Source organism: Vulpes vulpes, chromosome 1 (assembly GCF_048418805.1).
Source record: "Vulpes vulpes isolate BD-2025 chromosome 1, VulVul3, whole genome shotgun sequence".
Lineage (NCBI taxonomy): Eukaryota > Metazoa > Chordata > Mammalia > Carnivora > Canidae > Vulpes > Vulpes vulpes.
This window is the reverse complement of record NC_132780.1, coordinates 105,322,633-105,344,459: the sequence shown is the minus strand read 5'-3', so window position 1 is coordinate 105,344,459 and position 21,827 is coordinate 105,322,633. Positions and strand designations below refer to the sequence as shown.

The window sequence follows — 21,827 nt, the reverse complement described above, 5'->3', positions numbered from 1 at the left end:
GGATGAAACTGCATTGCACTTTCAGGGAACTACAAATAGTTTAGTATGATCAGAATACAGGATGCATGGGAAGCAGAAATGAGAAAAGAAGACACATTGTTTTTTTCCCTTCCTTTAGGTAGTCTGGAACACTTAGGAATTTAAGCAGGAGAATACCATCAGATTTGCATTTCTGAAAGATTTAACTTTTATCATGGAGTAGATGCTAGATTAGGGGTGAAAGAGACCATTGGCAGGGAATCCCATTAGGATAACATGATAAGAGCACAGGTCAGAAATAAGAAGGGGGAGAACTAAGACAGTGGTAGTGAAATGGTGAGAAGATGTAGTTTTATTCTTGTTATATTGATAGGTTTACATTTTGACAAAGGTATTTAAATTGATATCTTGATGGGAGGGATTTCTGAGAATTTGTATAATTTAGAATCAAAGCATTGGAAAGAACATAGGCTTTTATGAGAGACAAGCTTGGGTTCATTGGTCTAGCTTCACTTTCCTCTGATAAAGTGATGTGTTTTATATCATGCAGTGCTCTGGTAATTATGAGATAACTAATGCCTAGAAAATTAATGAGGATGTTTATTGAGAGCTGTCATGTTCAAGACAGTGTTTTGGTTTTCATTACTTAAAACATTAATTTTTTTATTTTTATTTTTTAACATTTATTTATTTTTATTTTTTTTAAGATTTATTTATTTATTCATTCAGAGAGAGCGAGAGAGAGGCACAGACACAGGCAGAGGGAGAAGCAGGCTCCACACAGGACGCCCAATGTGGGACTCGATCCTGGGTCTCCAGGATCACACCCCGGGCCGCAGGCGGCACTAAACCACTGCGCCACCAGGGCTGCCCTAAAACATTTTTTTTAATCTTTTAAAAATTTGTTTTAAGTTGTAGTAAAATACACGTAACATAAAATTTATCATTGTAACCATTTTTAAGAGTACAGTTCACTGGCATGTAGTACATTCACAGTTTTGTGCAACCATTACCACCATCCATTTTCAGAACTCTTTGTATCTTGCAAACCTGAAATACCCTACCCTTTGAACAGTTTTTCTCCACCTCCCCCCCACGCCACTGCCTCCCAGCCCCAGGAAACTACCATTCTACTCTCGATTTTTATGAATATGACTACTTTAGATACTTCATATAACTTGAATCATACAGCATTTGTCTTTTTGTTACTTATTTCACTGACAATGACTTAATGTCATTGTCTTGGGAAAAACCGAGTCTTCCCCCTGTGTTTTTCATTTACTCTCACACTACTATCATATTTGCAATACTTTTGACACCACATGTGTGTGGGTTTTCCCATACCAAGCAATGCTCTGTGACACCAGCTGGGTATTCTACAATTTAATTCAATTCTGACACTACTTGGAAATAGTGTCAGACCTACCAGTTAAGGGCTTGATCCCACAAGAGTGCTCCCATTCCACCTCAGATACCAGTCACAAGTCCCAACTGTCACCTGTGCTTGTGATCAACTGGCTGTAAATCTGAGGTTCCCAAAGCTATCCCGTCAGGTTCGATTGCTTCATGCTAGAGCTGCTAAGAGAATTCTTATATTATTTATCAGTTTATTAAAGGATATGATAAAGGACACCATTGAACAATTAGGTGAGGAGAAACATAGGATGAGGTCTGGGAGGGTCTCCAGAGCAGGAGCCTCTGTCCTTGTGGAGTTTCTGTGTGTAGTATGTAGATGTGTTCAGCAACCTGAAAGTGCTCTGAACCTGTTGGAATTTTTTGGAAGCTTCCTCATGTAGGTATAACTTACTAAGTCTGTTTTTAGCTCTTTTCTTCTCTCTAGAGAATAGAGGGTGGGGTGGAAAATTGCAAGCTTCTAATTATGGCTTAGTCTTTCTGGTGACCAGTCCTCCTCCAGGAGCCCACCCGGAGTTGCCTCATTAGTACAAAAGACACTCCTATCAATCCAGGAAATTACAAGGGTTTCAGGAGCTCTGTGCCAGGAACTGGGGGCAGAGATCAATATGTATAGTTTTTGTTTTCCCACAGTCATCTAGGGTCATTCATGTTGTGGCATGTGTCAAAATTTCTTTTTTAAGCCTGAATAATATTTCATTGTATGTATATATCACATGTTGTTTATCTGTTCTTTTATTGCTGTGACACTTCAATTACTTCTGTCTACCTTTCAGATTTTGTGGAGAATGCTCCTATAAACACAGGTGTACAAATCTCTAACGAAAACAGTGTTTTAAACTTATTACATATATAGTTATTTTACATCCTTGTGAGATAGCTACTGTTACATCCATTTTCAGATAAGGAAACTAATGCAGAGAACATAAATAATTTACTTGTCTAGATTTATGCTGTTTTGTATTAAATAATTTTAACTTCTGTGTCTAGTTGTTTTGTATTAAATAATTTTAACTTTTGTGTCTAGTCAGATTAAATCTAAACCCTGTTAGTAAGATGTCTGACTCTCCTAAAATTTTCCATGTAGCAGTTCATAGGGAACCAGTTTTTTTTTTTTTTTTTTTTTAATTTTATTTATTTATGATAGGCACACAGTGAGAGAGAGAGAGAGGCAGAGACATAGGCAGAGGGAGAAGCAGGCTCCATGCACCGGGAGCCCGACGTGGGATTCGATCCCGGGTCTCCAGGATCGCGCCCTGGGCCAAAGGCAGGCGCCAAACCGCTGCGCCACCCAGGGATCCCGGGAACCAGTTTTAAACCCTTTTAATTGTTATAAATGCAGTTACTTCAAAATCACAGATCCTATTTAACGTGGTATGTAATAATTTTTATTTCCTTTAGCCTTTCAAAAATTGTATGATTATGTAAGCTTTGGAGTCTCAAAATATCAATTTCCTAACTAAACTTACCTCGACATTTTAAAATATCTTCTATTTTTTGGTAGACTTATATTTCTGAACTAACAAAAGACCTGGTGGTTTTTTAGATTGCACTTTTTCCCCCTCTGTGACCTATGAATTTGGCTGTTTATCTTGATTTTCTAAATTAAAACAAATTTATTTATTTATTTTATTATTTTTAAAAAATTTTTATTTATTTATGATAGTCACACAGAGAGAGAGAGAGAGAGAGAGAGAGGCAGAGACATAGGCAGAGGGAGAAGCAGGCTCCATGTACCAGGAGCCCGACGTGGGATTCGATCCCGGGTCTCCAGGATCGCGCCCTGGGCCAAAGGCAGGCGCCAAACCGCTGCGCCACCCAGGGATCCCAATTAAAACAAATTTAAATGTCTTAATTGTCATATTGTTATATTTAGTGTTAAATTCCTTTTTTTTTTTTTTTTCCCTAGTGGAAAAGAAGCCTAAGAAATAAGGTCCTCTCTCTAGACCATAAAAGTAGAAAAGGTGTCCGTGGGCGTCCTGTCACTTCTAAGACATCACCAGAAAGGTAAGATATATGTGTGTATGACATAGGATGGACTTACACTGTGTATAAATAATGTGAGTATGGGTGATTCACCTAGCCTCTTTGGGTCTCAGTTACTGTACTTCTGAAATACAAAGACTGAATTCAAGATTCAATTCTAAGGTTTTTTTCCAAGCTTGAACTTTCTGTGATTCTAAGTCATCTTAACTCCTTGTTTTTGTGCATTTGGAATGTCTTGATAAACTTTAACTGATATAACAAGAGTTTTATATCTATATATCTATATATCTATATTTATATATGCTTATAAATATATATATATATATATGCTGGTTATAATGCTTGATTCATCATTTGTGTCTGCTATGCAAAAGGTACTAAATTTAACAACTGTGGAACTGTAGTCATAGTATTAGTGAATTATGGTTATAGTGGAATTAAATATCTGGGGGATTGAAATTGCAATTATTGGAAGGAATTTAGAGCATTCCAGGATTAGACATCTGTAAATGATTAAAAAGTTGTTATTGTACAAAAGGGTATTGAATTTTCTTTTTGGTGAACAGTAAGTGAATGAAAAAATGAGGTTAGCAAAGTGGAACTGATATATGTATGTTGACATTAAATGCTGTTTAAGTCTTACTAGTTCTAGAAATTCTTAATAGATTGGAGTTTTATTCATAAAGTCAGTTTTACTTTCTTCTTTCCAACTAGATGCCTGTAATTGTCGTTTTTTGCTTAATTGTCCTAGCTAGAACATCTAGTACGATATGGAATAGAAGTGGTGAGAACGGACATCTTTTTTTCCCCCACTTTCACAGGGAAAGCAGTCAGTATTTTACCATTAAGTATCATGTTAGCTAGGTTTTTCATAGATGCTTTTCTGTGGTTTAAATGTCCCCTCAAAATATTTATGTTGAAATTCTCATGCTCAATGTGATGGCATTTGAAAGTGGGGTCCTAAGGAGATTGTTTAAGTCATGAATGGGATTACTGCCTAAATAAGACACCTCACAGTTTTTCTAGTTTCTTCCACCATATGAGGACACAAGGAGAAGATAGCAATCTGCAGTCTAGAAGAGGGCCTTCACCAGAACCTGACAATGCTGCCTGGCACCCTGATCTTGGACTTAGGAGCCTCTCGAACCATGAGAAATGAATGTTTGTTGTTTATAAGCCACTTACTTTATGGTATTTTGTTATAATAACCCAAATAGACTAAGACATATCCCTTTTCACGATGAGGAAGTTCCTTTCTATTCCTAATTTGTTGGAGGCTTTTTATTGTGAATGGGTGTTGGATTTTGCCCAATGCCTTTTCTACATTCGTATCATGTAATTTGTGTACTTTACTAACAGTGTGTTATGTAATTTGATTTTTTTAATGTAATTTGATTTTTTAAAAGATTTTATTTATTCATGAGACACACACACACACACACACACACACACAGAGAGAGAGAGAGAGAGAGAGAGAGAGAGAGAGAGGCAGAGACACAGGCAGAGGGAGAAACAGACTCCATGCAGGGAACCTGATGTGGGACTTGATCCGGCGCTCCAGGATCATACCCTGGGCTGAAGGTGGTGCTAAACTGCTGAGCTACCCGGGCTGCCCCGTAATTTGATTTTTAAATCTTAAACCAACTTTGCATTCCTGGGATAAATCCCCCTTTATTGGGCAGCCTGGGTGGCTCGGTGGTTTGGCGCCTGCCTTCGGCCCAGGGCGTGATCCTGGAGACCCGGGATCGAGTACCACGTCGGGCTCCCTGCATAGAGCCTGCTTCTCTCTTTGCCTGTGTCTTTGCCTCTCTCTCCTTGTGTCTCTCATGAATAAATAAAATCTTTAAAAAAATAAATAAATCCCCCTTGATTTATGATCCCATTCATATGTTGCTAGGATTTGTTGAGGATGTTTACATTTGCATTAAGAAGAAAAATTTGTCTTGTTTCTTATGTTGTCTTTGTCTGGCTTTGGAATCAGGTTGGTACTGGCCTTGAAGAATGAATTGAAAAATATTCTTTCTTCCTTTGTTTTTCTGGAAGAATTTTGGAGGATCAATATTTTTCTTTAAATGTTTTGTTTTGGTTTTAAAATTGTATTTTCAATTAATCTGTATGCTCAGTGTGGGGCTTAAACAGCCCTGAGATCCAGAGTCACGTGTTCTACCATCTGATCCAGGCAGGCGCCCAGTGTTTCTTTGAATGTTTGATGAAATGCACCAGTGAATCATCTGGTTATTGACATTTTGCGCACGCGGATGTGCGTGTGTGTGTGTGTCTGGAGTTTTCACATTACAAATGTAAATTATTATTTGTTATAGTTCAATTTAGATTTTCTATTTTTTTATGAGTCAGTTTTGGTAGCTTGTTTCTAGGAATTAGTGCATTTTATAAGTTATCTAATTTGTTTGCATACATTTGTTCAAAGTATTCTCTTAGAATCTTTTTAATTTCTGTAATAATGTTAGTGATCTCCTTTTCATTCCTGATTTACTAATTTGCATCTTCTCTCTCTTTTTCTGTTCAGTTTCCCTAAAGATTTTTTAATTTGTTCTTTTCGAAGAACCAACTTTTGATTTCATCAGTTCTCTCTGTTCGTTTCCTGTATTCTATTTCATTTATTGCCACTATAATCTTTTTTCCTTTTCTTGTTTTGGAAATAGTTTGTGCTGCTTTTTCTAAATCTTAAGATATATAGTGGGGTTACTGATCGGAAATCTGCCTTCTTTTCTAACATAGACATTTATAGTTTTAAATTTCCCCCTGAGCACTGCTTTAGTTATATCTCATAAATTTTGGCATGTTGTGATGTTCTTTTCATTAATCTCAAAAGTATTTTCTAATTGGTAAGATTTTTTTGACCCAGTTGTTATGGAAGTGTGTATAATTTAATTTCTGCATATTTTAAAATTTCAAATATTTCCTTCTGCTAATTTCTTATTGAGATATAATTGACATTGTATTAGTTTCAGGTGTATAATGTAAATTGATTTAGTATTTGTATATATTGAGAAATCACCACAGTAAATCTAGTTAGTCCATCATCATGCATAGATATACATTTTTTTTCTTGTGAGAACTTTTAAGATTTACTCTCACTTTCAGCCATTTTGAAATCTACAGTATAGTGTTATTAATATAGTCACTGTGCTGTATAGTACATTCCCATGACTTATTTATCTGTTAATTTTTTTTGTCTGTTTTTAATTGAATTTCATTGTGGTCTGAGAACATTTTGTATTATTTCCTTTCTAGTAAATTTTTTTAGAAAGATCTTATTTATTTGAGAAAAAGGGAGCATGAGCAGGGGGAGGGGCAGAGGGAGAAGCAAACTCCCCACTGAGCAGGGACCCGACATGGAACCTGATCCCAGGACCCCAGGACCATGACCTGAGCCAAAGGCAGATGCTTAACCATCTGAGCCACCCAGCCACCCTCTCTTTCTTGTAAATTTGTTGAGGTTTATTTTATGGTCTCACATATGATCTTTCTTGCAGAATGTTTTGTGCATTTGAGAAGAAATGAGTATTCTGTTCCTGTTTGGTGGAGTGTTTTATAGAGGGTTGTTGTATTGAATTGGTTGATACTGTTATTCAAGGCTCCTGTTATCTTTGCTGATGTTCATTCTAGTATTTCTATCCATTATCAAGACAGTGTTTTGAAGTATCAAACTACTAGTGTTGAATATCTCCCTTCTGTTTTGTCAGTTTTTGCTTAATGTATTTTGTTGTCCTGTTACTAAGTATATGGATATTTGTAACTGGTATATCTTTCTGATGAATTAACCCTTTTATCAGTGAAATGCCCCTCATTGTCTTTTTGTTTGTTTTAATATTTATTGTGTCTGATATTGATACAGCTACTCCATTTGTCTTAAGGTTCCTGTTTGCATGGTATACCTTTTTTTATCTTTTTACTTTGAACTTATTTATTTCTTTCATTCCAAATTGTCTCTTGTTGAGAGCATTTAGTTGCATCTTATCCTAGCAGTTTGAAATGTTATAATGAAATGTCATAGACTGGGTGGCTTATAAACAACAAATATTTATTTTTCATAATTCTAGTGGCTGGGAAGTCCAGTATCATGGCACCAGAAGGTTCATGGTCTGTGAGGGCTTCTTGGTTCGTACAGCTGGCCATCTTTTCATTGTGTTCTCAAAGGGCAGAAAGAGTCTCTCTTAAGCCTCCTTTATAAGAGTACTAATCCTATTTATGAGGGTTTCCCTCTCATGATCTAATCGCTTCCCAAAGGCCTCTCTCCTAATATCATCACTTTGGGGGGTTAGGATTTCAACATATGAATATTTAAGGGAAACAAACATTCAGAACATAGATCTTGATTTATCATGTATTCTGGAATATCTGCCTTTTACTAGATTGCTTAATCCATTCATATTTCATGTGAAAATGTCAGTAGGGCCATGCCTCCTCTGAAGGCATCAGAGAAGGATCTGGTCCATGTCTCTCTTCCCTTCAGGCATTCCTCGTGTTTTGGATGTATCACTGCAATCTTACATGTGTATATGTTCTCTCTCTATGTCTTCATGTTGTCTTTCTTCTGTGTGTTTCTGTTTCTGTGTTCAATTTGCAGTTTTTATTTTTATTTATTTATTTATTTTTCAGTTTGCAGTTTTTATTTATTTTTATTTATTTTTATTTTTTTGTTTTTTTTAAGTTTTTTTTTTTAATTTTTATTTATTTATGATAGTCACACACACACACACACACACACACAGAGGCAGAGACATAGGCAGAGGTAGAAGCAGGCTCCATGCACCAGGAGCCCGACGTAGGATTCGATCCCGGGTCTCCAGGATCGCGCCCTGGGCCAAAGGCAGGCGCCAAACCGCTGCACCACCCAGGGATCCCTAGTTTGCAGTTTTTATAAGGACTCCAATCACAATGTATTATGGCCTAACCTATTGACCTCATTTAAACTTGATTATCTCTGTAAAGACAGTATTTCCAAATAAAGTAACATTCTGAGATACTGGGGTTAGGAGTTTAGAATATCTTTTTCTAGGGCACAATTCAACCCCCAAGAAATAAGTTGAGCATGGGAGAGGAATTGAGCTGCTTTTGGGAACAGTAATTTCGTTTCTTAAGGAAATGAATTGCCAATCTGTCATCTGTCAATTTCCCTTTCCTCTTTATTGCTTCTTAAAAATTCAGTCCTTCCTCAGTTATATGTAAATAAAATAAATAACTATTTTATATTGCCTTTTTGTGTGTGTGTGTGCTGCTTCTGATTATAGGACTCTACAGGTTTTCTATTTCTTCTTTTTAAAAAATCAACTTTATTGGTATATCATTTACTAGAAGAATATGTGTCAATTTTAAGTATAAATTTTATAATTTTTGAAAGATGTATTGCTTTTTTATTGTAAAATTCACAAAACACAAAATTTACCATCTTAACCATTGAAAAATGTTTTTAAATTTATTTGAAAAAAGAGAAAAAGCGAGAAAAAGAAAGAGCGCTTGGTGGGGAGGGGCATAGGGAGAGGGGGAGAGAGTCTTAGGCAGGTCTGTGCTCAAAATGCAACCTCACCTGGGACTCATCTTATGCCTCTGAGATAGACCTGAACCGAAACCAAGAGAGTCGGCTTCTTAACAAGCTATGTCCCCTAATGCCCCCTAGCTTAACCATTTTTAAATGTATGGTTTAGTGGTTTTAAATAAGTTTATTTATTCATTTATTTATTTCGATTTTACTTAGAGTAAGAGAGCACAAGCAAAAGGAACAGCACAGGGAGAGGGAGAAGCAGGCTCCTCACTGAGCAGAAAGCCCAGTGCAGGGCTCAATCCTAGGACCTTGGGATCATGACCTGAGCTGAAGACGGATGCTTAATCGATTAGGGCACCCGGGCACCCTTTAAATACATATATAATATTGTACTAACATCATCACCATGTATGTCTACAACTCTTGTCATCTTGTACTACTTAAATGGTATACCCATTAAACAATGAGTACCAGTTTCTCCCTTATCCCAGCACCTAGCAACCACCTTTCTACTTTCCATGAATTTGACTACTTTACCTCATGTAAGTGGAATCATTCATTATTTTTTTGTGGTTGGCTTATTTTACTTGGCATAATGTTCCTAAGTTCATTCATGTTGCAGTCTATCAGAATTATTTCTCTTTTAGGCTGAGGTAATATTCCATGTACACAAACACACACTGTTTTGCTTAGGCATTCCTGGTTATTTTTGTGAAAAGATACTGAATTTTGCCAAAATTTTTTGCATCGGTTGGAATGATCATATTTTGTTTCCTTTTCATTCTGTTACTGTAGTCTTTATATTGACCAATTTTTGTATATTGAACCATTCTTGAATTACAGGAATAAATCTCGCTTAGTCATGGTGTGTAATAGTTTTAATTTGCACCAAAATTTGGTATGTTCATATTTTGTTGAGTTTCAAATCAATGTCCATAAGAGATAATGGTCTTTAGTTTTCTTTTCTTGTAGTGTCTTTAGCTGGCTTCAGTATCAGGGTAATGCTGGCCTGATAGAGTAAGTTAGAAATTGTTCTTTTTGCTTCCATTTTTGGGAAAAGTTTGAGAATGATTGCTGTTATTTCTTCATAAAATTTTGGAATTCACAAGTAAAACCATCTGGCCAGGGCTTTCCTTTTGGGAGGCTTTTTGATTATTGATTCAATCTTTTTTACTAATTTTAAGTAAAGTCAGATTTTGTTTCTTTGTGATTCAATCAAAATTTTTTGTTTTTGAAAATTTATCCATTTCATTTAGATTATCCTGTTGGTTGACATACAGTTCATAGTATCAATTATAATCCTTTTTTATTTTTGTGGAATCATTAGTAACGTCCCTACTTTCATTTCTGATTTTAGTAATTTGTATCTTCTCTTTTTTCTTCACTCATCTAGCTAAAGTTTGCATGTTTGTTCATTTTTTTTTTAAAGAACAAATTTCTGGTTTCACTAATCACTTCTTTTTCTATTCTGTATTTCATTTGCTCTGCTCTTTATTATTTCTTTTTTCTGTTAGCTTTGAATTTAGTTTTCTTCTTCTAGTTCCTTAAATTGTAAAGTCAGGTTGTTGATTTGGTCTTTATTTTTTATAAGGTAAGCATTTATACTAAAAAATACCTCTTATTGGGGATCCCTGGGTGGCTCAATAGTTTAGTGCCTGCTTTTGGCCCAGGGTGTGATCCTGGAGACCCGGGATCGAGTCCCATGTCGGGCTCCCTGCATGGAGCCTGCTTCTCCCTCTGCCTGTGTCTCTGCCTCTCACTCTGTCTGTATCATGAATAAATAAATAAAATCTTTTTAAAAAATACCTCTTATTAATAGAGCTTTGGTTGTGTTTTGCAAAATTTGTTTTTAAGATTTTATTTATTTATTCATGAGAGACACACACAGAGAGAGGCTGAGACAGAGGCAGAGAGAGAAGCAGGCTCCATCCAGGGAGCCTGACGTGGGACTTGATCCCGCGTCTCCAGGATCACACCCTGGGCCAAAGGCAGTGCTAAACTGCTGAGCCACCTGGGCTGCCCATGTTTTGCAAATTGTTGTATGTTGTTTTTGTTTTCATTCATCTTAAATATTTTCTAATTTCTCATGTGATTTCTTCTTTGAACCATTGGTTATTTAAGAGTGAGGAGTTTAATTTCTACAAATTTGTGAGTTTTCCAGTTTTCCTTCTGTTAGTGATTTCTATTTTCATTCCATTGTGGTCAGAGAAGATACTTTGTGTGATATCGATCTTTCTGAATCTGTTGAGATTTAATTTGTCCCCCACAATGTGGTCTATCTTGAACAATGTCCTATGTGCACTTCAGAAGAATGTGTACTCTTTTGTTGTTAGGTGGCTTGTTTTGTGTATGTCCGTTACATCTAGTAGGTTTATTGTGTCTTTTAAGTCCAAATTTTTTGTCTTCTGTCATATTTTTCCATCCATTATTGAGAAAGGGACATCAAAGCCTTCCAACTCTTATTGTGGAACTGTCTATTTTTGTCTTTTGTGGAACTATTTTTGTCTTCTGTTAATTTATGCTTTATATATTTTGATGTTCTGTTATTAGATGTGTAAATGTTTTAATGGTTATATCTTCTAGCTGTATTATACTTTGTATTAATATATAATTATTTTCTTGTTTCTTACAATCTTTTTTGATTTAAAGTATATTTTGTCTGGTATTAAAATAGCCTTGCTCTTTTGGTAGTATTTGCATAGAATATCTTTTTCTGTCCTTTCATTTTTAATCTCTTTATGTCTTTGGATCTAATGTGAGTCTGGTGTAGACAGTATATAGTTAAATCATGCTTTTTAAAATTCATTCTTCCACTTTTTGTCTTTGGATTGCGGTATTTAATCCATTTACATTAATATTAACGAGGAGCAATTTATGTCATTGTGCTATTTGTTTTCCATGTCTTACAGTTTTTTTTTTTTTTTGGTCCCAACTTTTCTTCATTTTTCTCTTTTTTTTTGTTTTATTAATTTTTGTAATAGTGAAATGCTTAAATTCTCTTCTCAATTCCTCTTGTATAGCTACTTTGTGGTTACCATGAGGGTTATGTTTAACAATATAAAGTTATAGTGCTCTAATTTGAATCTCTCCCTGTTTAAACTTGAATAATATGTAGAAACTGCTTCTTTACAGTTTTATCTCCCATCTCTTTCAATTCTTGATTTAAAAAATGATATCTTTATATAGCTTATGTTCAAAAACATAGTTATTTTAAATGCACTTTCCTTATATTATGTAGAAAACAAAATTTGTGGTTATAAACCAAAGTTGGAGAATTAGTATCTTTTAGACTTTTTTTTTTTTTTTAAGCATATTGGTCTGTTAAATCATGTGGAAAACAGAGAGAATTTCAAACCAAAGTTAGGCAGTTGTTCATGTATTTACCGTTACTGATGAGATCTTTATTTCCTCATATGGTACTGAGTTACTGTTTCTCCTTATAGGATTCCCTTGAGCATTTCTTGCAGGGTAGGCCTTATGCTAGCAAACTAGCAGCTTTCATTTGTCTGGACGTGTCTTAATTTCTTTCTGCTCTTGAAGCTTGGTTTTGCTGCATATAGGATTTTTGGTTGATCAGTTTTTATTTTTTGTATGTGATAAATCACTTTTCTCTGGCTGCTTTTTTTTTTTTTTAAAGATTTTATTTATTCATGAGAGACACACAGAGAGAGGCAGAGACACAGGCAAAGGAAGAAGCAGGCTCCATGCAGTGAGCCCGACGCGGGACCCGATCCCGGGACTCCAGGATCACACCTTGAGCCAAAGGCGTCTAGACACTCAACCACTGAGCCACTCAGGCATCCCTCTCTGGCTGCTTTTAAGAGTGTCTTTTAAGAATTTGATTATAGTGTATCTCAGAGTAATAAACAATAAAACAATAGACAATAAAAGTAAATTAAAAATAAAATAAATAACCAAAAATATATTTATTTGTAAATAAACCCTTCATTGAATTATTTTAATTTGAATATGCTCTTTGACTTTTTTGTATGTCCCTGACTAATACAGTGCCAGGCACAGATAATATTCTCAGCCATCCCACAGTATAGATACTGTTTTTCAAGGCAATTGACAGAACCTCTAAGTCTTAGTTGTTTCTCTGTGAAATTAGAGAAGTCATTAAAACATCCTTCCAAGTTTGCTGATTTTTCAGCCTGCTCAAATCTGTTTTTGAATCTCTCTAGTGAATATTTTTCTTTTCTTTTTTTTTTCTTTTTTATTTTTTTTCTTTTCTTTTTTTTTAAGATTTTATTTATTTATTCATGAGAGACCAGAGCGAGAGAGGGGGGCAGAGACAAGGCAGGAGAAGCAGGCTCCATGCAGGAAGCCTGACAGGAGACTCGATCCTGTGTCTCCAGGATCACACCCTGGACTGAAGGTGGCGCTAAACTGCTAAGCCACCTGGGACTGCCCTCTAGTGAATATTTCATTTTAATTATTGTACCTTTGGTTCCAGAATTTTTTATAGGCTATCAAATAAATAAATAGGTCAGAGAAAATAGAGGGAAAATTTTATGAAGAAAATATTAAAAGACATCTCCAACAATTGAAAAATAAGTTTCTGGTTTGAAAAGGCTTAATGAATGTTAGCACTGTGTTGGGGAAAAAAGGAAAAAGAGAAACTTTAAGGCACATAATGAGATTTCAGAACATCATGTGAGATTTCAGAACATCAGAGGTAAAGAAGAAATCCTAACAGCTTTCAGAGACCAAAAAAAAGAAAAGCACCTACAAGGATCAGGAATTATAATGGCATTGGTATTCTTAGCTGCTCTGGATGGTAAAAAATTATGAAGCAATGTCTTCAAAATTCAAAGAGAAAATTATTTCCCTTCTATTGTTCTGTACTCAACTCATCAAGTATAAGAATAGTTTCAGTACATTTTTAGACATAAAAGTTCTCAAAAAAAAACACCTGCTTTTTATAATAATAAACTTTCTTGGGAAGCCCTTTATGATATGCTTAACTAAAATCAGCATGTAAAAGGGAAGACTTTTTTTTTTCTTTTTTTGCAGTGGGCCAGGTAGTAAATAACTCAGGCTTTGTGTCTCTGTCCCATATTCTCCTCTTAGAGATGATAGGTTACCTGATATTTTGGTTTTATTGAGAGGATTTCTGTGTATTTTGTTAATGATTATCAGTGAAACATAAGTGATACAAGGTGGGGAAGAAAGTAAAATGACTTATAAAAATTTAGGTAATTAACTTCTAGAAAAACAAAACATTGTTAAGAAAGGAAATGTAGCTGTAGTGGATATGTGGTTCAGCTTTGAAGAATATTTATGTAAGGACTAACCTTACAGATTGAAACATAATTTCTGATGTAAGTATATTGGGAATTTATTGGATAGAAGGGGGCTTATTGAAACAAAGATTGTAAAATGCTCATTCTATCAGTGGATTTTGTTTGAAAGAAAAAGAAATCTGTGTCAGTAATTAATAGGAAAAATAGAAAGTTCAAAAAATGTTTTCATTCGGGAGTGGAGAAGCATGGGGAAATGGATTGTTTGAACAAGAATTCTGTAATAAGGATTTGTCATTCATATAAAGGAAATCAAATCAGTTATGTTAGGGGACTTAATGAAGGTCTTTTAGGCTAATTAAAATCTGAGATTTATTTCCTCAGTGATATACCTGGGATAACCTAGTACTTTCCTATATTGAAATTACGTAACATATTATCTATGTAGCACTTTTTGGGGAGAAAGAAAATAATAGTTACTGGTATAACTAAAGCAGCACCTGGATTACAAGGCAGTAAAAGCCAGACTTGAATGATCTTCTTTTACTTGTAATATTCAGGGAAGGTATGTAATTTTATAATTAAGAGGTGTAAATATTGGGCAGCCCGGGTGGCTCATTGGTTTAGCGCCATCTTCAGGCGGTGATCCTGGAGACCTGGGATTGAGTCCCACGTTGGGCTCCCTGCATGGAGCCTGCTTCTCCCTCTGCCTGTGTCTCTGCCTCTTTCTCTCTCTGTCTCTCATGAGACAAGAAAAGAAAAAAAGATAAGAATGTCTTTTTTCTTTATAAAAAAAAAAAGACGTGTAAATACATTTTATTCCTACACAGATACTGCTGTGGTATCCTATGAAAGATACGAGAACTTCCCCTGAGAAACAAAATGACCCACAGTTGAAAAATAAAGGAATAATTGCAAGAGTAGGAAAGGGACTATTGTAATAGAGAGAACACACTGACCATAATAAGATCTTCAAGTATCTCAATAGTCAGAAAAGGGCTTTTCTTGTTAGGGAGAAGTAAACAAGTCTTGAAATACCTGGGTTTTGAGAAGTAGAATGAGCAACTATTGAGATAGCACAATAGATAAAAAAATGTTTTAGCTTGAGGTCACTGTTCTAGGCAGGGATTGTATGCTGGCTCAGGCTGAGAGGAGGTCAAAGTTCACATGCCTGGGCAGAGCTGACAAATGTAACCAGAGTTTGGTAACAAGAATTATGTTCCTATAGATAGAGGGTGGAGACAGACAATTCAGTTATTGTGTATGAAGTTTAGGGGAGGAAAAAATTCCTGTAGCAACTTAGTTTTAGTGACTGAGTCTGCAAAGAAACTGAGAAAGGACAGATTAACCAGAGGGAAATGTGTATATCACTTCCACATATGGAAGAACTCAATGATTAAATCATAGAGGTGGTCAGGATTTGAGGTTTCTATAGTGTCTTAACAAAGATCAGTAGGACAAAGTAAAAGGGATTTAGGCTTTTAGGGGCTGCAAGCCCCTACATAAAATAAAATGGGAAGATAAAGGTTATTTGATAAGGTTTGTTATGTAGGTTGTTCTTTGTATCTGTCTCCGGGCTGGTAAGAATCTAGAGTTGTCTCTTGGTGTTTAAGAGGTATGCTAGGCACCTTAATAAATTATGTCCTGTTTTTAGGCAAGTAGGGGGGATGGCAGAGAACTTTTCTTTATTATTATTATTTTTTCCAGTGCTCACCACAGTAAGTGTAGTGACCACACAATGTTATTACAATACTATTGACTGTGCTCTCTAGGCTGTGTTTTCTTCTCTGTGACTTACTTTATAACTGGAAGTGTGTACCTCTTAACCCCTTTTTATATATTTTACTTTTTACTTATCTTCTCACCCTCACCTCCCCTTTGGCAACTACCAGTTCTTTGTATTTAAGAGTCTGTGGTTTTGTTTTTTAGATTCAACATGTAAGTGAAATCATGCAGTAGTAGTCTTTGACTTATTTTATGTAGTATAATACACTCTAGGTTCATTCATACTGTTGCAAATAGCAAGATCTCATTCTTTCCTATGGCTGAGTACTATTCCACTGCACATATATACCACATTTTCCTTATCCATTCATCTATCAGTGGACACTTGGGTTGCTTTCATATCTTGGCTTTTGTGACTATTGCTGCAATAAACATAAGGGTGCATCTATCTTTTCAAATTAGTGTCTTTATTTTTTTGGAGGAAAATACCTAGCAGGTAGAATTACTGGATCATATGGTAATTCTATTTATAATTTTTTGGAAGACTCTCCCTTCTGGTTTCCACAGTGGTTGTAGTAATATCCATTCTTTTTTTTTTTTTTCTTTTTTTTAGTAATATCCATTCTTACCAACAATGCATGGGATTTCCCTCTTCTTTACATCCTCACCAATGCTGTTATTTCTTGCCTTTTTGTTAATAGCCATTCTGACTGGTGTGAGGTCATTGTAGTTTCGATTTGCTTTTCTCTGAGGATTAGTGATGTTTATCTCTGCATGTGTCTGCCATCTGTATGACTTTTTAGGAAGAAATGTCTGTTTAGGTCCTCGGCTCATTTTTTAAAAAAAGTTACTTATTTGAGAGAGAAAGAAAGGGAACATGAGCAGGGGGTTGGGCAGAGGGAGTAAGCAGAGGTCCCACCGAGTGGGAAATGGGATGGAGCTCAGTCCCAGATCCCTGAGATCATGACCTGAGCTGAAGTCAGGTGTCTGACTGAACCACCCAAATGCCCTCTCTACTTTTTTTTTTTTTTTTTTTTTTTTTATTTATGATAGTCACAGAGAGAGAGAGAGAGGCAGAGGCAGAGACACAGGCGGAGGAAGAAGCAGGCTCCATGCACCGGGAGCCCGATGTGGGATTCGATCCCGGGTCTCCAGGATCGCGCCCTGGGCCAAAGGCAGGCGCCAAACCGCTGCGCCACCCAGGGATCCCCCTCTCTACTTTTTAATTGGATTATTTTTTGGTGTTGAGTTGTATAACATCCTTATGTATGTTGGATGTTAGACCCTTATCAGATATATCATTTATAATTATCTTCTTCCATTCAGTAGATGGTTTTCTTTGTTGCTTAAAAGCCTTTTATTTTGGTGTAGTCCCAATTGTTTATTTTTGCTTTTGTTTTCCTTACCTGAGGAAACATATCCTTAAATATGTTATTACTAAGGCCGATGTCCAAATTACTGCCTATGTTTTCTTGCAGTGGTTTTATGGTTTCAGGTCTCACATTAGATCTTTAATCCATTTTGAGTTTATTTTTGTGTGTGGTATAAGAAAGTGGTCCAATTTGCCCAGCACCATTAAGTGCAAAGTCTTTTTTCCCCATTGTGTATTATTGTGTCCTTTGTCATAGATTAATTGACCATATAGGTATGGGTTTGTTTCTGGGCTCTCTCTGATGTTTCATTGATTTATGTGTCTGTTTTTGTGGTAAAACCATATTGTTTTGATTATTGTAGCGTTGTAGTATATCATGAAATCTGAGATTAATGCTTCACCTGTGTTCTTCTTTGTCTATTAGAGTTTTTTTTTTTTTTGTAGTTCTATACAAATTTTAGGACTATTTGTTCCAATTCTGTGAAAAATATTATTGGTTTTTTATAGGGTTGCAACGCATTTGTAGATTGCAGGTAGATTTAGGTAGTACGGACATTTTAACAATATTATTTCTTATAATCTATGAGCATGGTATATCTTTCTATTTGTGTCTTCAATTTCTTTCATCAATATTTTATAATTTTCAAAGTACAGGTCTTTCACCTCCTTGGTTAACTTTATTTCTAGATATTTAATTCTTTTTGACATAATAAGCAATGGGATTGTTTTCTTAATTTCTCTTTTTGCTACTTTGTTATTAGTGAATAGAAACACAATAGATTTCTGTGTGTTGATTTGTATCCTGCAACTTGACTGAATTTATCAGTTCTAATAGTTTTTTGTTGGAGTCTGTAGGGTTTTCTATATACAGTATCATGTCAGCTTCAAATAATGACAGTTTAACTTCTTCCTTATCAATTTAGATGCCTTTTATTTCTTGTCTGTTGTAGTGAGGACTTGGAGTTCTATGTTGAATAAAAGCACTGAAAGTGGGTATTCTTATTCCTAGTTTTAGAGGAAAATCTTTGTTTTTCATCATTGAATATGATGTCAGCTGTAGGTTTTTATATATGGTCTTTGATATATTGAGTTATGTTTTTCTATACCAGTTTTGTGAGAGTTTTTTTTATTATGAATGGATGTTATATTTGTCAAATGCTTTTTCTGCATCTCTTGAGGTGATCATATGGTTTTTATTTTATTTTAATTAATTTATTTTAAAAAATATTTTATTTATTTATTCATGAGAGACAGAGAGATAGAGAGAGAGGTAGAAACATAGGCAGAGGAAGAAGCAGGCTCCATGCAGGGAGGCCAATGTGGGACTTGATCCCAGGTCTCCAGGATCAGGCCCTAGGCTGAAGGCAGTGCTAAACTGCTGGGCTACCGGGGCTGCCCAATCATATGGTTTTTAATTTCCTCTTATAATAATTGTAGAGGCCACTTTTAGATAACAGGCTTGAGCAATGGAGATTGACCAAGGCAAAAGGGCCCATAGTGACCCCAGGCCCCTGGCCAAGTACAGACAGGCCCATCACTTGATCTATCTTAAAATATCTGTAAGCCCTAACTAGCTAATGGGTTATTTACAACCAGGCACAGATAACAAAAAAAGGGAAAATTCCGTACATCCTCATACTTCCTCATTTTCTGGCTTTAAATATAGCCCTCTCCCACTGCCCCACTGCATACAGTCTCTGGTTTGCTGTCCTGACCATTGCTCTCTTGCAGGGTATTGAGTAAACTTCTATCTCCTTTGCTCTGCCTCATGTGAATCCCTTCATTGCCTGTGCCACCAGTTTCCATGCAATAGGGTCACCCCACATCTGGGGGCTCCCATCCAATTGGGAGAGACACCACAATAATGTGGTGTATCACATTGGTTTGCAATTATTGAACCTTCCTTGCATCCAGGGAATAAGTCCCACTTGATTATAGTGAATGATCAAATATATTTTCAATACATAAATGTATTCATGTATTGAAATGTATTTTTTTAAAAGATTTTATTTATTTACTCATGAGAGAGAGAGAGAGAGAGGCAGGCAGAGACACAGGCAGAGGGAGAAGCAGGCTTCATGCAGGGAGCCTGACATGGGACTTGATCCCAGGTCTCCAGGATCAGACCCCAGACCAAAGGTGGTGCTAAACCGCTGAGCTACCGGGGCTGCCCTGAAACGTATTTTAATGTATTGTCAAATGCAATTTGTTAATATTTTTGTTCATCAGAGATACTAGTCTGTATTTTTCTTCTTTCTTTTTTTTGTAATGTCTTTGTCTAGTTTTGGTATCAGAGTAATACAGAAAGCTTTTCTTTTATCTGCTTCATCTTAGTTGTTGGTTAAAATAATCCTTATGCCAAAGGTTTACTCTATTTTTCAACATTGTTTTTAACAATTAAAGTAGGTGTAGCAGCAAAACAATAAATGAGACAGTTTAAGTCAGATCTCTAATAACTCCTAATAAAATAGATCATATTTATATTAGAATTATTATTTTAGAACTATCTCTATGGGTATCTTGATTTTGATGTCTTCTGAAAAGGTGTGTGGCCTGGAGTGATGGTCTGTCTGGGTTCTTTTTGTCTGTCAGCATTGTTATGCAAGCAAGGTGAGCTACAGTTTTTAGCACCTTGGACAAAATGAAAGTGCAGGGTCCCTTGTTTAAAAAAATGAGAAAGTGCTATTGAATAAAGGTACTTATGAACTATTTTTACTCACAACACTTTTCACACCAAAATGCATGTGTCTTTTCCAGTACTATTTTCCAATTCTCTAGGCACTAACTGGGTGTAGTGCAATTTAGTACTGACACTCTACCTGGAGTTAGCATCAGATTCCACAATTTAAGGGCTTGGTCCTTACAAGACTGCATTTGTTTCATATGCCAACTGAAAGTCTCAGATTGTCAGTGGTATTTCTGACTGGCTGGCTATAAATTGGGCATTTCCATGACTCCCTTTTCAGGTTTGAGAATTTGTTAGAATCGCTTACAAAACTCAAGATGGCGTTTTACTTATATTTATAGGTTTATTATAAAGGATACAATGCAAGAACAGCCAAATAGAAGAGATCTATAAGGCAGCCTGATAGAAGAGATCTATAGGGAGGTATGTCACCCTCTCTATACCTTAATGTATTTACCAGAGAAAATGATCAAATGTACATTTCCCATTATATTACACTGCTAAACTATAAAACATTTTCCTTTCTTCTTTCTTTCTCAACTTACTATGATGTTTTTTATTTATATATATATGTTGTTCTACGTAAAGAAAAAGAAACATTTTAAATCGTTAGTATGAATTTTACTGTTCACTTTTATACTGTTCAATTCTTTTCTTTTTTATTTTTTGGGAGTTCAATTCTTTTAAATGCAGATATGAGCATTGAACCAGTATGAATAATTACTGAAATCATACAATTTATATTTCACAGGGTATATATGTACATATTTTGTTCTTACCAGAAGAGTGGAAATGCTGCCCAAAACTAAACTTAGCAGTTTTTATATCACTTTTTGATACATCTACATTCTACCAACACTTTCTATCTTTGGCCTAATGGTGTATCAAGAATGAATGAGAGTAGAAGGAACAGAAAGGATACAATAGGGTGCCTTAGTCATTTGTGTTTCTTAGATGCCATTCTTTTTTTCTTTTTCTTTTTCCTCTTGGAGCCATTTACTAGTTTGAATGAAAAAATGCGGCCTTTCAGGACTTTCAGTGCCCCTATTTGCCTTTTTCTCACTTTGAATCTCATGGAATGCCCACATATGGTAAATCCACCAGAATTTTTTGCTCATGGACATCTCAAATATTATGTGAATGGAGCAGTCAGGAATGGTTGGACATGCATATGATGAGTATTTGCTCTCGTGCGTGCACTATTGTTTCATGACTTTTGCGTACAAAATACAGGTTCAAAGAAAATTATTAAGAATTTCAAGATAGCAATGGTAGAGCTTTGAAATAAGCATGAGGTTGGTATATCCTTTGGGTTGCACATCTGTGAAGCTGGTGCTGGATTCAAGTGAAATAAGATGGAAATGTTTACTAAGAGCAGCCTCAGGGCAAAAAAACCTTATCGATGACAAAGAAAAAGTATAGCTGAAATTAAGTATATGTTATGGATCAAATGTTTGTGTCCCCCCAAAATCTCTGTTGAAATCTTAATCTCTTATGTTTAGGAGGCCTTTGGGAGGTGATTTGGTGATGAGGGTGGAACCCTCATGAATAGGAATAGTGCTCTTATAAAAGAGACCCCAAGGAGCTCTCTCATCCCTTCTACTGTGTTGGGAGTTACAGTGAGAAGATGGCCACCTGTGAACCAGGAAGCTTTTACCATAAATTGAATCTGCCTGTGCCTTGATCCTGGACTCTCCAGCCTCCAGAACTATGAGGAATACTAGTTTGTTATTAAGCCACCCAGTCTATGGTATTTTTGTTAAAGGAGTCCGAATGGATTAAGACAGTAAGAAAGGGGAATAGGGCAATGCAATTGCCAAGAAGCATGCAATTTATTGTGGATTATGGATTAAAATTTGGATTATGGATTAAAATTATTCAGTCAACTGTGACTTTCTCAAAGTCCAAAGCAGCGTA

At 35.7% G+C, this 21,827-nt stretch overlaps 1 protein-coding gene across 12 annotated transcripts in view; it reads left to right on the top strand.

Moving 5' to 3' along the window:
• Window positions 1-21,827, top strand: part of SENP7 (SUMO specific peptidase 7) — a 147,875-nt gene that overhangs the window by 37,153 nt on the left and 88,895 nt on the right. For all 12 annotated transcript variants that reach the window (XM_025989969.2, XM_025989968.2, XM_025989967.2 and 9 more), the window contains one exon: window positions 3,302-3,399. In XM_025989969.2, coding sequence (XP_025845754.2) covers window positions 3,302-3,399 — 98 coding nt within the window. The remainder of the gene's footprint in view (window positions 1-3,301; window positions 3,400-21,827) is intronic.